This window comes from Terrapene carolina, unplaced genomic scaffold (assembly GCF_002925995.2).
Source record: "Terrapene carolina triunguis isolate 2854851 unplaced genomic scaffold, T_m_triunguis-2.0 Scaffold130, whole genome shotgun sequence".
Taxonomy (NCBI): Eukaryota; Metazoa; Chordata; order Testudines; family Emydidae; genus Terrapene; species Terrapene triunguis.
In genome coordinates this window covers 28,404,467-28,420,237 of record NW_020664481.1, presented here as the reverse complement: position 1 = coordinate 28,420,237, position 15,771 = coordinate 28,404,467, and the positions used below count along the sequence as shown (strand labels likewise).

The 15,771-nt window shown below is 39.1% G+C and overlaps 1 protein-coding gene across 2 annotated transcripts in view; it reads right to left on the bottom strand.

The window, feature by feature from the left end:
• The window catches only part of TOX3 (TOX high mobility group box family member 3), an 85,646-nt gene extending 70,393 nt beyond the window's left edge, over positions 1–15,253 (bottom strand). For both annotated transcript variants that reach the window (XM_029911752.1, XM_024208733.2), the window contains exon 1: positions 15,025–15,253. In XM_029911752.1, coding sequence (XP_029767612.1) covers positions 15,025–15,126 — 102 coding nt within the window. In that variant the 5' untranslated portion in view covers positions 15,127–15,253. The remainder of the gene's footprint in view (positions 1–15,024) is intronic.
• Positions 15,254–15,771: the final 518 nt, after the last annotated feature.

Genomic DNA, 15,771 nt, shown 5'->3' with positions numbered 1-15,771 from the left:
TGTGTGTGTGTGTGTGTGTGTGTGTGTGTGTGTGTGTGTGTGTGTGTGTATATATATATATAAAAAATCATCAACAGTTCTGTTTGCCTTCAATAAAAATATCAGTGACTAGATTGTAACTAGAAAATGCTGAATAATTTGCTAGGCAAACGGAGTTTTTCCTGTTTCTGTCACATGCAAACTACCCATGTCAATGGTCAGGATGGATTTAAGTATCCAGCTTTCAATCCAAACACGGGGAAAGAACACTATTCCTTTATTGAAAATTGTACAGGATCAAACTCAGACTGCAGTACCTAGGGTGGAATTCCTAGAATGCTTATGGCCAAACCCTTCTGCATCTTGCAAACCACTTTTTACATTAGTGGGATCAGAGCTAAGGTGTGTCTATCCCTGTGGATTAAGAAAAGGGAAAGACACACACACTGTGCTAATTTCCGGCTCTAATTACTTTCCACAGAACTAAGACAGTCTGACATTGACCTTGTACACAAACAGGTCCAAGGACAGCTGAACTCACACTCACTTCACATACCTCTGTGAAGAGGTATCTATTCTTTTCCACTGCCCAAATTAATTAGGGCTTCATTTCTTAAGGGCATAGCCAAGTCATGAACACTTCCCAAGCCTTGAAACTCAGGCTACTGATTTATAAACACCGCTAAAGGAACCATCTCTCCTGAGCCAACAACCACTTCAAGTTCCATGGACCATACCCTAAAATGATGTAAACCATTGAAGTTCAATTTTGACCTCTGACAATTTGCACCAGCTGAAGATCTGCCCCATACCCATAAGAAGTGTCATCAGTAACAATCTAATGTAAGAAGGAAAATTCCTTTAATCTCTTTAGATAGATAGTTTCCTTCTAGGCTCCAGGATACTCCCCCCAGCAGGACACTATACAGTACTCTGGACCCGAGATAAATTCAGTGTGGAGAGAATAGTATTGTAGATAATCATCCCTCAGAGCAAAACTCAAGATATTTCTAATTAAACAAGAATGTGATCCTTCCAAGTCCAGGGATGCCTGATAATCACCCACAGCAGAGCCCTTGCAGTTTCCATTCATAATCATTTCTTCACAACAAAACGAGTCACCTATTTGATCTAGGATTGGCCATCTACCTCCTATTATCTTTTAGAGATGGCAAAATAAATTAAGTAAATGATTGAGAATGCCTCCAGAGGAGAAACTGGTTTCTCTTCTGGGATACCAAGGAGATTATCTACCAGGCTTGACGTCATCTGTCTCAGTCTGTAATTCATAACACAGGAGAGGGAATGAACCAAGCAGGTGATGGAATCACTATAAATTACACAAAAACCCTCTGTTAACTGCTGACTTCACACAGCAGTCTGCAGAAATATCGGTTCATGCTTTCACTAGCCAGTTTAGCCTCCCTCCAGTCTGACAATGTGGACTCACAAAACAATACGGGTTGACCTGATTGCCCTCTAAAAAATTAATTTCCTTGAAATTCTGCACTGACGGTTGATGGATATTTCTAAAATCCTTCTGTTGCAGGTTCTGGATTATTGTCCCATCTATGGTTTGCTTTGTCAAAGCAGATAACCTCTCTTGCTCCCACCAGATTAGCCAATCCTTCTGCTGGAACTCAGAACATCCTAGAATGCAGGGACATGGCACATGAGGCAATTCTGTACATTTTATTGCTGTAGAAGAACATAACAATGGTTGTAGCTTCATAAAGTAAGAACGCAGGTCTTATGACTTAGTTTATAGCTGTATAGCCCATTTTCGTTACCAGGCAGATACGTTGCTGCTGGTGGTGAGGCTGAGACATTGCATATAGTGGTTGTTGTATGCAAGTTAGTGCTTTAACAGCCAGATGGATGGTTACTAACATTGTGCGATGCTCTTGTAGCACAGATTATTGTCACGGATTCCATTTATTTTCCAAACAGCATCAGGGAGTGGCCTTAACTTCTCAGATCATGGATGCCTAAGAACTGGGGGACTAGAACACAGGTCTGCGGAGCCTGGGATGGCTGATATTCCTACAGTACCCCCCAGTTTAATTTTTCAGCAAGTTATTTATGAAGCTTCGATCAAATGTGAAAGTATGAGAACTATTTCTATCTTCAACCTGCCACAGATTCTCCATCAGAGAACTTACAACTATGTACGGGAGCATGATGTTATCCAGTTTCTCCTGCTCTTAGATTACTTTGGAAACCAGAGCTGGAGAAGAGGGAGTCACACATGTTTTTGACAAATTTTAGCACAAAGTTCAGCGCTTTCTCTAGGTTAAATGTCTGGAAGAGTCATGATCCTTCTTTTCAGAATAAGAACTTCTAAGAGAAGAGCTTTTCTCCAAGAGAAACTTCTGCGGTTGGAACAGAATAACTGCCTCTTCCCCTTCACTCGCTACCACCCACACAGAGATGCATTGTCTGAAATCTTCTTCATGTTTCTAAATTCAAGGACGTTAATGCAGCATCCGTGCTAACAACTTTGATAACCTGAACTACTAAGGTAAGGGAGGAGTGCTACAAAAGTGAGCTCCCTTGCTCAGTACCAGAAGCTATCAGAATGAAAGAAGAAAAAGATGAATCAATTTTTTCCTGTTCTGTCTGGTTCCCATCAATATTCTGTTTTTTGAATGAGGAGTTTTCTTTCTCTGGGAAGACGGCAGGCATCCTCAGCCCCAGAAACTGCAGGTTTCAGAGCCCAGGAATACCAAAGAGAAATCAACCCCAAAATTATTAACTGTAGGAACGCTCCCCAACCCTTCACTCTTTTATTTTCACCCTTCTTGCAGTTCGCCACAGCTATCTTCCTTTCTTAAAAAATATGTGGCCTTTTCAGAATTTTATGTAGACTGGTATGACTGCCTCTTCACAAAGAAATGTGAAAGTAGGGAATGAAGGTGAGGAATGCAGCAGAAAGAACTAGGGAAAAAGCATAAAAATAATGGTGAGAGGGATGAGATGGAGATGCTTGCTGTCAAAATTCTGGGCCAGATGTCAACAACGGAACTACCTGTCTCTCATCAAGAGCAGCTGCAACCCATCAATCTGGACTAGTGAATATGAAGGTCCAGAACTGATTTTACTCTACAGAAATTGTACACTCCTTTCTATTCTCACATTTATTTTAAATGAAAAAGTTTACATTTTGTGAGGAAGAAATGTAGTTGCAGGAGACAGCAAGGAATATGTCTGATGTCAGTTCTCATTCATGCAGAAAATAAATGAAACTCAAGTACTTTGTATAGTTCGAGGCCGTATAGATTCCTCTTACATTTTTGTGATTTCTAGACCCTATCCAACTCTTCTGATGTCCTTATTTTTTTAATTTAGCCTATTATGAGTTGTTTGAGTCATAGAAACTCTGCAGGTGTATAAAGTCTAAAATAGCATAAAGCTCACACATATCATTACATGAATCAAGCTCTTTATCATCACACCATACTGCTCATTTCTCATGATGAGTTAACTTTTAAAAGCATCTATTTAGAAATAATTGTCCATGTGCATATGCATATTGCCAAGCAGTATGAATTGTGATGCAGAGATGGCAAGCATTGAATGGGCCAGAAAGTCATATACAGTAGGTATATGGGAGACTAGGACCACAAGCATGCCATAAAAAATTCAATGACTCTAGAAAAGGCAAAGAAAGAGTCCTAACCCTTCACAATAAAAAGTAGCCTCTTACCACTTTTGTGGCGCTATGAAAGCTCATTTCAACTGAGTCAGAACCTTAAATTCGAATAACATTTTAAAAAAGAGACTATATAAAAGTGTAATTTTCTGACTCAACAATTTTCATCTCTGTGTGCATAACAAGTCATGGCTGCAAACTTTTCTGAAGAATACATTTATTTTATTCCTGTTAGTCCTACAGAGTCAACACATCTATAAGTGAGGGAGCTGGATTCTTTTCTGGTTCACACATCATCATCAGAGTTGTTAAAGCACCAAATTCTGTGAACTTTACTCAAGCAAAACTCCTGCTGACTAAAGATATGGGTATAGTAATATAGGCAAAAGGCTTTCTAGACTATGTTGTGTCACCAGTAATCCAGTTCTGCAACTGGAAATTAGAGCGAAATACTGCAGTCCTCACTCAAGCAGAACTCCCATATACTTCATAACATGGAAGACAGAAAGAGCCCTGTTTTATTTGCATTTAGTAAAAACATCTTGTTACTTAATGAGCAAATTAGATCTGCAAATCACTGTGACACAATAACCATGGAACCACATAATGCCATTTTTACAGTGACTTTTCAGAGCAGAGCTAAATTTCAAGTAGAAAGTTCAAGACTCATCTCAAGCTTGCAAATTTGAACTATCCCACAAATGGCTTTGCATATGTACAGTGCCAAAGTAAATCTATGTTACCTAGTCATTTGTCTACCTCGCCATATCCTTCCATTTAGCATAACAAATATGATTTCCTTTTGTACAACTTGTTGCTAAACCCTGTGAGCTATATTTAGCCCTGGATTATGCTGGTTTTTACCGACATACCTCAGGCCTGGATGGTGAAAGTCTGCCTGGGTTTGGGGAAGTTAAAAGTAATTAAAGTGGCTGGTATGATCTAGAACCAGCCAACCCAGGTCAAAAGTGGGAAGCACTATCAGAGGTGAGGCATGACAACAGAACCCAAAGAGTAGGTTGATTCAGAACATTCCCCAGGCAGCATTTGCTACTGGGAGCCAAAGATACAACATAAAACTGCCCTCTGCTAGCAAATCACCACCTGCCCTCGCCAGACAAAAATCCTCATTCTCTTGAAGCAGCTCCTAATAATCTAGGGGTGCTGGAGACTCCCCCAGAGCCAGCCACAGTGAATCAAGCCATCTGCTCATATACAATTTAGAAAAGACTGTTATATTAGAACCTTCCAAATCCCACATGAAGAATGCATAATTCTGTAGGGGAGTATCAGCTGAGTCCTTGGAGTAACAATTCTATATGTATATTCAACAAGCTACAGATGGTTTTTTTGTAAACATCTTCCATGAGTAATACAGCCCAGCTACTCTGAAATGTGCTTTTCAAATGCTGAAATCTAAAGACAAAGATACCAGAATAAAACAGAGGGCGTAAGTTATCTGTTGTATATATTATGCCACAAACAACAGGTAGATCTCTGTCAAGAAAGCAACCATGCAAACCTCTGTTTAGCTTAGGATGTCAGACTGCACCATCGGAAGTAATGTGTAATTCATCTATATACACTCATACACTTGATACACATGCTTCTTGGGCCTAACTCTCAATCACACTAAAGCCCCATTACATCACTGTGGCAGAGGAAAGATGCCTTAAAGTGTGTATCTAAAAGAAATATTGGAAAGAAAGGAAAACAGGAGCACATGTTGCTTGACTGTATTTTAAAAAAAGCTTACACCACAAAGCATACATTGTTCTTCTGCAAAAAGTCAACTATGCCAATTCATCATATTGTATATAGTTTTGCAAATTCTTAGAGAGTCACAGACTTCACAGTTACACACGTACAAGTATTTGTTTCCACTGAGATCCATGACTATATGCAACATAAATGTTTCATGTTGTAGGCCCAAGTTGTGCTCTCATATATGTTTGTAATTTATACTGAAGTAACTAGGACTTAAGTGCCCATATCTAGGGCAGAAGTTGACTTGTAACTGTTTAAGTGTAAGGTTAAAGTGTTTTTAACCATCTTAAACAATGCAATAGAAAGAAACTCCATCTTGGGTTACGGTGAGAAACCACAACCACAGAGTGTGTTACTAGAGCCTATCAGTGAAATTATATCTTTGAAGTTAGTACATAGTTGCTTGTCTGTTAGTAGTAGTATTGTATCTTTATGCTTACAGGTTAAAAACCTAACAAAGTTATGCTTTTAAAAATTCTATTTTCTAAAGCATACTGAATATCAATTTTCCAATACCTAAATAACACTTAACTTAATTAAATTCAATACTGTTTATTCTACCCACTTGAAACTGCTAAAAAAAAGACAAACCTCTGCCAATCAGAAACTAGCTTATGAATAAAAGTATAATTTAATTTAACAAATATGCTTTTATGAATAAGACAGAGTATGCCAATTTCCTAAACCATCTGAAACGCAGCTATTTATAAAAGCAGGATGAGAACTATAAATAGAGTAACTGTAAAAGAGCTCAGTCATGAGATAAATATCTTCTGCTTTGAAAATAAGCAGCTCTTCTCTGCCTCTCAGTCAATTTTTGCACAATTATCATAAAATATTTCACATTAAAATTAGGCATCTAAATCAATGTTTAGGTATTTAAATATGCCCCAATCCTACAAACACTTACATATGTGACTGACTTTACACATGCAAGTTATCCCATTGAGCTTAATGGGATTACTCATGCACATAAAATTGTTCACATGTGTAAGTGTTTGCAGGGATTAAATATGGATTCAGGTGCCTAACTTCAGGTACCCAGTTTTGAAATGTTTGCTAATTTTCTTGTATTACTCTCTCTCTTTTTCTTTTTAAACTACTTGATTTCAATGCAAATGGTGTGCCCATTCTTCAGTGTTAAATAGAACCCCCAAGTTTCAGGATCACCAGTAGAAGTGCAAATGAGGACAGCTGGTTTTTACACCAGGTGTGAAGAGTTTGTTTCATAGTAAAAGCAGTTTCACAACAACAACAACAAAAGGATTTGCAATTACTGTTTGAAAGGGAAAGTAGCTTTCAAACTGAAAATTACATGTAAACTTTACTATTGTTTTACTTTAGTGGATAAGAGACATCCACAAAAGCTCCACCCATAAGAAGGCACTCACTCCAAAAACTGGGTGCATTTTTCAGTAAAATAGGAAAGGACAATTGACTTTGTAATACAGGTAGCTATGAGCTTCTGAATCTCATTTACACATATATCTTTACTTATGTGGTAGTTCCATTAAGATGTCTTAGTGGCGAGAGTTAACTGAAGATAAGAAAATGCAGATGTAAAGGTATTGAGGCCCAAATCATTCATTTTATACATTAATGGGGAGAAAGAGAAGGAGAGATGTACCATTGCCTCTCCACAGCAACTTCCAGGACCAGCAGCTGATGAGATCCAAACCAAAACAGTTGCAGTATCCAGGAAGAGAACTCAAACAGATCCCTGCTTCTAGCAGTTGCCCAGTCGCACACTAACATACCTTTACCTTCTGTGTATGCCACATCCATCTCTCCTCCACCAGAGTTAGCTCTTGGATATCCCTGTGCAAACTTGTGGCCCAGAGGAATAATGCAGGGTCAAGATGAACCACACATTGAGAAGGATTCTACTTTGCGGTAGCAAAAACAAAATACTGAGTTGCAAATTATTTTTCCCATGAAACACCAAGAATTGGCCTGATCTAGTGCCCATATATGTCAATGAAACAATTCCCACATTGGATCAGACCTAAATGAGTATAAACAAAGTTAAAACCCAAAAATGCTCATGAAAGGAAACACACTGTATTGCTATCCAAGAAATCTTATATCAGCTTAAAGGGACACAGTCAACTTGAATTTTTTTTTTTAAATTGACCAATTTCAAAAATTCCTGTTTGACAGCGAACCGCCTAATAATAGGTCTTAATTTTTTGGGGGGGGAAGAGGAGGAGAGGAAATTATTAAACTTTATAAGGGTTTTTCTGCTCCCATGCTGATGTTTATAAGGGGTCGCTCACAAATGAGAAACGGACCAGCTAACTGACTATGCAGGGGAAACAGTGAAAATGACTTTATATATACACCAAGTGTTGTCAAATAAACCATCTATTTTGATATGAAAACTGCAAATCTGAGGAGTAATTCTAGAATAAAGGATTTTTCTCCTCTGTTATTACAAGTTCAATATTTGTATTAAATTTCTGTATTTTTCAATATGTTGTTTTCATTGCAAGTAGACAGAACACACAAAAAATAGCATTTGGATTTGGGCTGACAGGCGCTAGGACACAAGGAAACAGATATGAAATGGTAACCTTATTATAAAAATAAACATTTAATAATGGGCAAACATGATCTCATCAAAGGCTTCATCTTAATTTAACAATCGTAGAGACCAGAAGGTTCTTGTGTGACTTTGTTATCTAAATTCCTGATTAGTTTTTCTCCCTGGAGTTCTCAATTTTGGTAGAAATCATCTCCAAGATACTAGGGTGACTGGCACTCTATAAATACATAAGATAGAGAGGTATCAGTATGGACAACTGCTATCAGACAAGAGTTTTAAGCATCTGAGTACTCAGCCTTGCCATTAGGTATTTAGCTGCATATTGTCAGTGCAGTACCCAATTTTACATCATGCTGTAAACAGCAATGGGAGTCTACAGATCAAAAAGGCATATTGTGCACTTAAGATCTTGATTCTACAAACACTTAGGCATTTGAATAATCCCACTGAATTATCTATTTTATGTCTACATAACTTGGGTGTTTTTATAGTGTCACTGAGTTCAATGAAACTACTCAAATCCATTATTAGTAACACTAATAATAATAATAATAATAATAATTAAGCTCAAAAACTTGTCCCTTCCACCAAGAGAAATTGGTCCACTTAAAGATATTACCTCACCCCACCTTGTCTGTCTCATATCCTGGACCAACAAGGCTACAACACAACAAATCAATAATAATTATAATATTTACATTGCAATAAGTACCACCTAAAGGCTACAACCAGTTTGGCCTATTGTGCTAGGCACTGTGCAAAAATATAATACCGTAGAAACTCAGTTACGAACACCTCAGGAATGAAGGCTGTTCATTACTCTGAAACGTTGGTAACTCTGAATAAAACGTTATGGTCGTTCTTTCAAAAATTTACAACTGAACATTGACTTAATACAGCTTTGAAACTTTACTTACCAGAAGAAAAATGCTACTTACCCTATTTTTTTTTTTTAGTAGTTTACATTTAACACAGTACTATACTGTATATGGGGGGCGTTGGGGGGGAGGGGGGGCGGTCCTCTGCTACTGCCTGATTGCATCCTTCCGGTTCCAAATGAGGTGTGTGGTTGACTGGTTAGTTCGTAACTCTGAGATTCTACTGTAAATGGCAGTCCCAGCCATTGTGGTGGAATGTAAACGATTACCTGTAATATTGCTACCAACATTTCACCTCACTTCCTCGGTAGCACTGAACACCATCATTTTATATCAAAGAATAATATTTAAAGTAAACAATCTTATAAGAACAGGTCTCAAAAGGATATTTTAAAATAATTTTCCTCGTTCTTGGAAATATTTTTATGAGAATTAATTTGCTACAAACTATCTCTTCATAGTTTTAAATGATACCTGTTTGGGCTTTTCATATGCCATACTAAACATACTTCAGAAAACCTTTAACAATAAACTATCGCACTTTACTTTTCTTACACGATTGTACTTCATTAAAAGTCCTTGCTGATTAAATTGTAATTAGTTGTAATGAAACTTGCTGACAAATCATCAAGAGAAAACCGCTTCTGCTATGTTAACTGTTTTTAAAACCAATTTCTCCCTTTGTTTATTTCTCCCATAAACAAATGGTTTATTCAATACAGAAGTTGCATTATTTGAACAAAAAAATTATACGTTGCACAATCCAATTAGTGTCACCACTATGTACAAGCTCCTTCAAAACAACATCGTCCTTTGTAAAGTTGCTGCACTTGACATTTAGGGGGCTTGTTTTCTAAGCTAGCTGTTCAAGAAGACTCAGGTCATGAAAAGCTGTAGATCATTCTTCAGAAAGACAACGTACTGCAAGAGCTAGTGATGGCACAAACTGTAATTTTTATTCTACTTTTGGATTTTCACTGTTCCTCATGAAGCCTGTATTAGTAAAGCACACTGGCTTGACAAAGGTTTCAGTGATATCAGAATTCATGCCTCTTTGGAGCAAAGGGAATCTCAGATGGAATATTCTTGGTCCCCAGAGATCGGGGGGACATTTTGCACTATTCTGTGGTTCCCCACAGAAGTTGCCTGTACAGTGCTGAAATGTTGACAGATCTATTTACCATTTTGGGCAAGTGACAGTTCAGTAAATTTGTCAGCTGTCCAGGAGGATCATGGAACTATACTAGTGATAAAATGGTAATCCAAAAAGAGGTGATAAGGGGAGAGATCACAGACCCTTATTTGGATTGTCTCCCATCTCATAACCATTGTCTTTAGATAAGTTGTCTGGGACATGTGGTGAAACCTATGTTTATATGATCAGCGTAAACATGACTGAGCAGCAATAGAGTGTTACAGACAACTTAAAACTCATATTTCTCTCTGAAAACGCACACTGCTGCATAGGTCTTAAGGCATTCAGCTTATGTGCCCGGGGTCCTCAGCCACCAAAAGGAAACAGAGTTTTCCTTTCATTCACTACTGTACAGCCAGACTAAAGGCTCCCCATGACCCAGGCTACTGCTGTCTCTTCTCTACCTCTATTAAACCCATAAGATCCAAGATATTTCAGCCAAAAACGTCAAACTCTGGCATCAAAATATGGATTTTGGTGCCTAAATTTAGGCACCCAAATTTGAAATTTTTGACCTTCAAGAGCATCTGTATGGAATAAATACACTGTATTTCAATAAAAATGTAAACTGTTAAATAATACAGCAAATTTTGTTCAGTTCTAATATGATAACTCACTTAAGCACTAGGATGTGTTGTTTTTTTTTTTTTTTTTTTTGGTTTGTTTATTTTAAAAGCACCATGAGAATTGTGGCTGCTATACAGACTTCCTTATTCTCTATGACAAAAAGTTCCATAAACATTTTCAGTTCAAGGCATGTAATCTATTCAATAACTGGAAAAAGTTTATTTAGAAAAAAAAAAACACATTATACTATAGCCTACATCCAAAATTACTTTCTATCAGCAGAACCATAAAAGGGAGCAAGACAGAAGCAGAATGTGTAACAGCTGGTGTCTTTCAACTTTTAATAATTTTTTTACAACTCTTATGGTGATTTTTTTTAGTACATATAAATATAACAGTCGTGAACTAGAATGAGGCATACTGCCATCCCTCATACAATTCTACCAATCAGAGATGGGTCTCCTCCTTGAGAACCACCAGCAGTCCTAACACACAGAGGGGCAGGTTATGTACTTTGATTACCCAACTACCGTCACAACGGTATGGAAAATTTATGAATTACTGGCCCAATCCTGAAAAGCATTTAAGCACATACTTCACTTTAAATATGTAACTAATCATATTGAAGTAAATGAGATCCAGTATGGACCAGATAAGGCACTGGTCTAAATTCTTGGTTCTATTCCTGGCTATGCTGGTGACCTTGGACAAATCACTTCACCTTTCTGTGCCTCTTGTTTCGCCTATTGCTCTTTAGCTATTTATTTTGTAAGCCCTTTGGAGCATACTATGTGCTTGTACAGTGCCTCGCAAAATAGAATCCTAATTTAGAAATATCTAGAAGCTACTATAATACAAACAATAATACTTGGACTATTCTAGTACTTGAAGTTAAACTTGTGCTTAAATACACTGCAGGAGGGGCCTATCTGATTTCCAAAACTAATAGTCTTCGAAATCAAGGTGCTACCCCTTGGAAATAATTACCACAACACTGGGTAACCAACAGGGTGACATTAAGCTTGAGAGTAGCAACTTTTAGAGACTGTTCTGGTGGAAGAAATCAAGTTAGCTTTCTTGTGTACTGCATACCTGCAGATTCAGGGTTAGGTTGTGATGTTTATGCCAGAGCTCTGTTTAGGGGTAGGCAGAGTCACATGGCCTCCAGAGGAGTGACAGAGAGATTGTCCTTTAGGCAGAGGGTGAGAGCGTTATGTTAGAGTGAGAATTCTGCTCCAATGATTATCTTTATAGTGTATTTTCTCAACATCAGTGCTTGTGTTGAAATTTTTAGACCTCATAACTCAACAATCAATTTGCAGTGGCTGACTCATGAATCGTCAACTACACTTTTTAATCATACTGGCAATATTTTCATAGAAACTGTGTTGTTTATGCAGTGATATGTTCCAACATGAAACCATTTTACTTGTAATCACACCATTTTTTCCACAGCAACTCAGTTGTCACAGGTAATATCATTGGCACATTACAAGAAGAATATGAATACAGATTGTAACAATGAAGCAGAGTGGTCCAGTGGACAGGGAACTCAGCTGGGAGTCTTAAAGACCTGGGATGAAATCATGTCCACATTGAAGTCAATAGGAGATGTACCATTGACTTCAATGGTGCCAGGATTTCACCCTTGAGTTCTATGCTTTCAATTGAGCCCAGTGACTTAAAATAGTTTATTTTGCCTAAGCATATCTGGGGAGGCGGGGGGGGGGGGAATCCTTCAAAACTAAACTTAATAAGAAAACTTGAAATGATGCCCAGAAGGGCTCATTGTGATTGTCTAGTCTAACCTTCCTTTGTGAACTCTGTTTTTAAGGGGTGGGGAGTATATTTTCCATGCAGGAGAGTAACTACTAGGTGAGCTATTTAGTATAGGTAGAAGTCGAATCTAACTTCTTATAGAACAGGAGCCTCCCTTCTAGGAACTCAATCAGAGATTGCACTTCTGTTCTTGAAACACCTGCACAGTATGCTATTGCTTTCCAGACTGATCCTAACGGGAAATGATACCCACCAATCCCAACAACATCTCTAGGAACTGTGGGTGCACACATCCGCTCAAGATCAGGCCCTTAACATGCAAAGCTTTATCTGTAACAACTCACACAATGTAGATCTATTACAAGTTCTCCTCTGGTCATAAAAAGGTCTTCTGCTATAGGCTGAAGCTTGGCCTACTAGTCTTTACCAAAACTGTGTTAACAAGTACAGAAAAATGGAACTTGCATTAGGTTTTCCAAAAATCTTACAGGTTAAGAAGTTGGTTACTTCTAATGTTTGCTGTATATGTGTACTATTTCCTTTCCTGCCCACAATAAAAATGTATTTGGTATGGTGATTTTAGATGTCAACTTTATGTGCATGTGCACCAACTGAGTTTACACAACAAACTAGAGCTATTCGGAGCTATTCAAGATTTTGGATGTAACAATCACTGAATCAAGAAGAATTTACACAGTATCTGTAGTGGCTCCTGAAATAAGTACATGAGGTGTATAATAAATAAAAATGTTAATGAATAAATAAATTTATATCAAGTAAATGACTCAGGTTTTCAAAATTAGTTGGTGTACCAAACAACAGTGCATATTTACTAGGCATTTTAGCATTTCTGAAGCCTTTAACAGCATTCAAAGCTTGACACTCATGTTATCTTCATTCACGTTTTCTTTTAATATTAACTATTAACAAAGCAGCATGCCAATAGCCTCCGTGTTGGATTCGCTGAGAGCATGCGCAATGTGTGAGTCATGTACGTTTCCCGGGAAGTCTGTTCTACATCTCCCAGTGAAAGTATATCTATGTTTTGAATAGCAAGGCAGCCCCCCAAAAAAAGCACTCACAAGCTTCAACATTGCAGCAATTGAAGTTAGAATTATCATTTGAAGAGGAATAGAAAAGTATACTTGTGATATCCACTTGTATGTTATTTTTTCCTGAGAAAGTTTCTCCATACTCAGATATTGTTCCATCCATTTATTTTGATCCCAAATTATTTCTCCCTTAAAGTGATCTCTGTGTTTCCTCAAACTTTAAGGATGCATTCGCAAAGGATTCTAGAATCAGAGTTAACATAAGTTAACACTTTGTGCAGCACCCTTTCTTTCCCCAACATTTCATATAGTACATCACAAAAGGCCCCAGAGGTTGGGCAAACACAGCACCAGGAAAAACACAGTGTGAAAGGGATCTTTATGTGCATGTGAGAGGGCCCAGTGCTAATAGCTCAATGTGCTATTGACACACAGCAGTGCAAACAGCTAAGTCTTTTTCAAAATAGCATGAGTCACAGTGTCATTCTTAAACTTCACATATTCCAGATTTTGGTAATTTGTGAAACAAACTGTCTTGATATTATTTAAACACATATTTTGTAAATAAATTGAGCCACTGGGTTCCAGAGTGGTAGCCGTGTTAGTCTGTATCAGCAAAAACAACGAGGAGTCCTTGTGGCACCTTAGAGACTAACAAATTTATTTGGGCATAAGCTTTCGTGGGCTAGAACCCACTGGGGAACATCTACTCCTTCTGACTAGCAACATCTGTTCTGAAATCCATACAAGCCACAAGAAAGGTGTGAAAAACAAATACAGTAAGCAGTACTGCAACTTCGTTGACAGTATCCAAATCAAAATGTTTATTCCCTTTTAAAGTTAACAGCTGAGGTACATAAACCTCTAGATAATCCTCCACTTTGTAATAATCCTTTACTTAGAGACTCGATAAAACTGATCTGAAAGAACGAGTTATTAGAATAAGGTCTTTCTTTCCCCCACAACAGAGATGCACTATCTTGAAGCACCATTTCCATCCGAACTCTGCTATAACATAACACTGGGAGCAGAAGTGGGTCCAGCCCCTGGAAAACTTCAGAAGTGCTGGCCCTGGATAGAAATCCCACTCTGCTACTACGGACTCAAAGAAGCTGTCCATTGTTCCCGACATGCGGGGAAAAAGCAGCGCATCTTAAAGTTATATTTTAAAAAAACTAAACAAGATCCTTTGCCCAGATGAAAACACTTGGTTCCTTAGTAATTCTCTTGTGGCCAATGAAACGCTACAAGCGGTAACATGATGTAGCTGTTCAAAGTGTAACACATTTGTGTTTACAGATGTAAATGCAACATTACAAAGCTGTGCCTTTCAGACTGGGGGGAGATGGAAATATTCTCACAGAGCAAAAATCACAGCGGCTCTCTCCATCACTGCATGCCAGGGGGAAAAGTGAGCATTTAAACTTTTTAAGGACATTGTGTCCCATTTCGCAGTTTCGAAAAGTAAGTTTTAACCTTCCGGATCAGTACTTAAAATCCCCACCTCCTGATATCCCCCCACCCCCGGCATACACCAAACTCTAATACATACAGAGATAAGCAATATAACAGCAACCTGAAGAATAATGAATAAGACCAGAAATGTTCACCTTGTTGTAGCTGTAGTAACCCAAACACTGGGCAAAGTCCAGATTGGAAGGGTCTCCGGGAAGAGAGCTACCAGCTGCAGCTGGGTAAAATCTTACATCCATGCTGGGGGTGGTTTGGGTCCAAGAAGTGCACTTCGAGAAAAGCGCTGGGAGGTTATAACAGATCCACCTTCAGTTCCCTTCCCTGGATCTCTGCTTCGGGGAAAGGACCAAGTTGCTGGAGCTGGCAAGGGGGACAGACAAGGGAAGGGACCGAGGGGAGGGCAGAGACGGAGAGAGAAGAAAGAGGCGGTGGGAAAGTGCAGGTAAACAAGGGAGAGGGAGGAGGTGGAGCAGCCCAGGTAGGTGTCTCTCTCTGCCGGGGTGGGGGAGGAAAAAGCTCAGTGCCAAGCCACAGGGTTTGCCTCTGCCTTCGGGAGCAGCTGGACACAAAGACGCCACGCGCCCGGCGCTGAGACAGCAGCGGCTCTCCCCACGGCGCCCTGCCTGCCCCAGGAAGGGGCTGCGAGCTCTGCCCGGGGCTCGCCGGCCGGCCGGAGGGGGAACAAAAGGCTGCCCCGCTCACCCCTCTGCCCGCAGACAATCCAAGCCTGGCGGCAAGGCAAGCGGGAGAGAAAGAGCTGCCCAGCCCCGCTGTCCGGGAGGGGGTGAAACCGGGCGGGGGAGGGCTCCCACCCCCCTCGGCTACACTGAGTGGAGTTCAAAGTGCCGGAGAAGCAGAGGAGCCGCCGCTGCTGCCGCTACTGG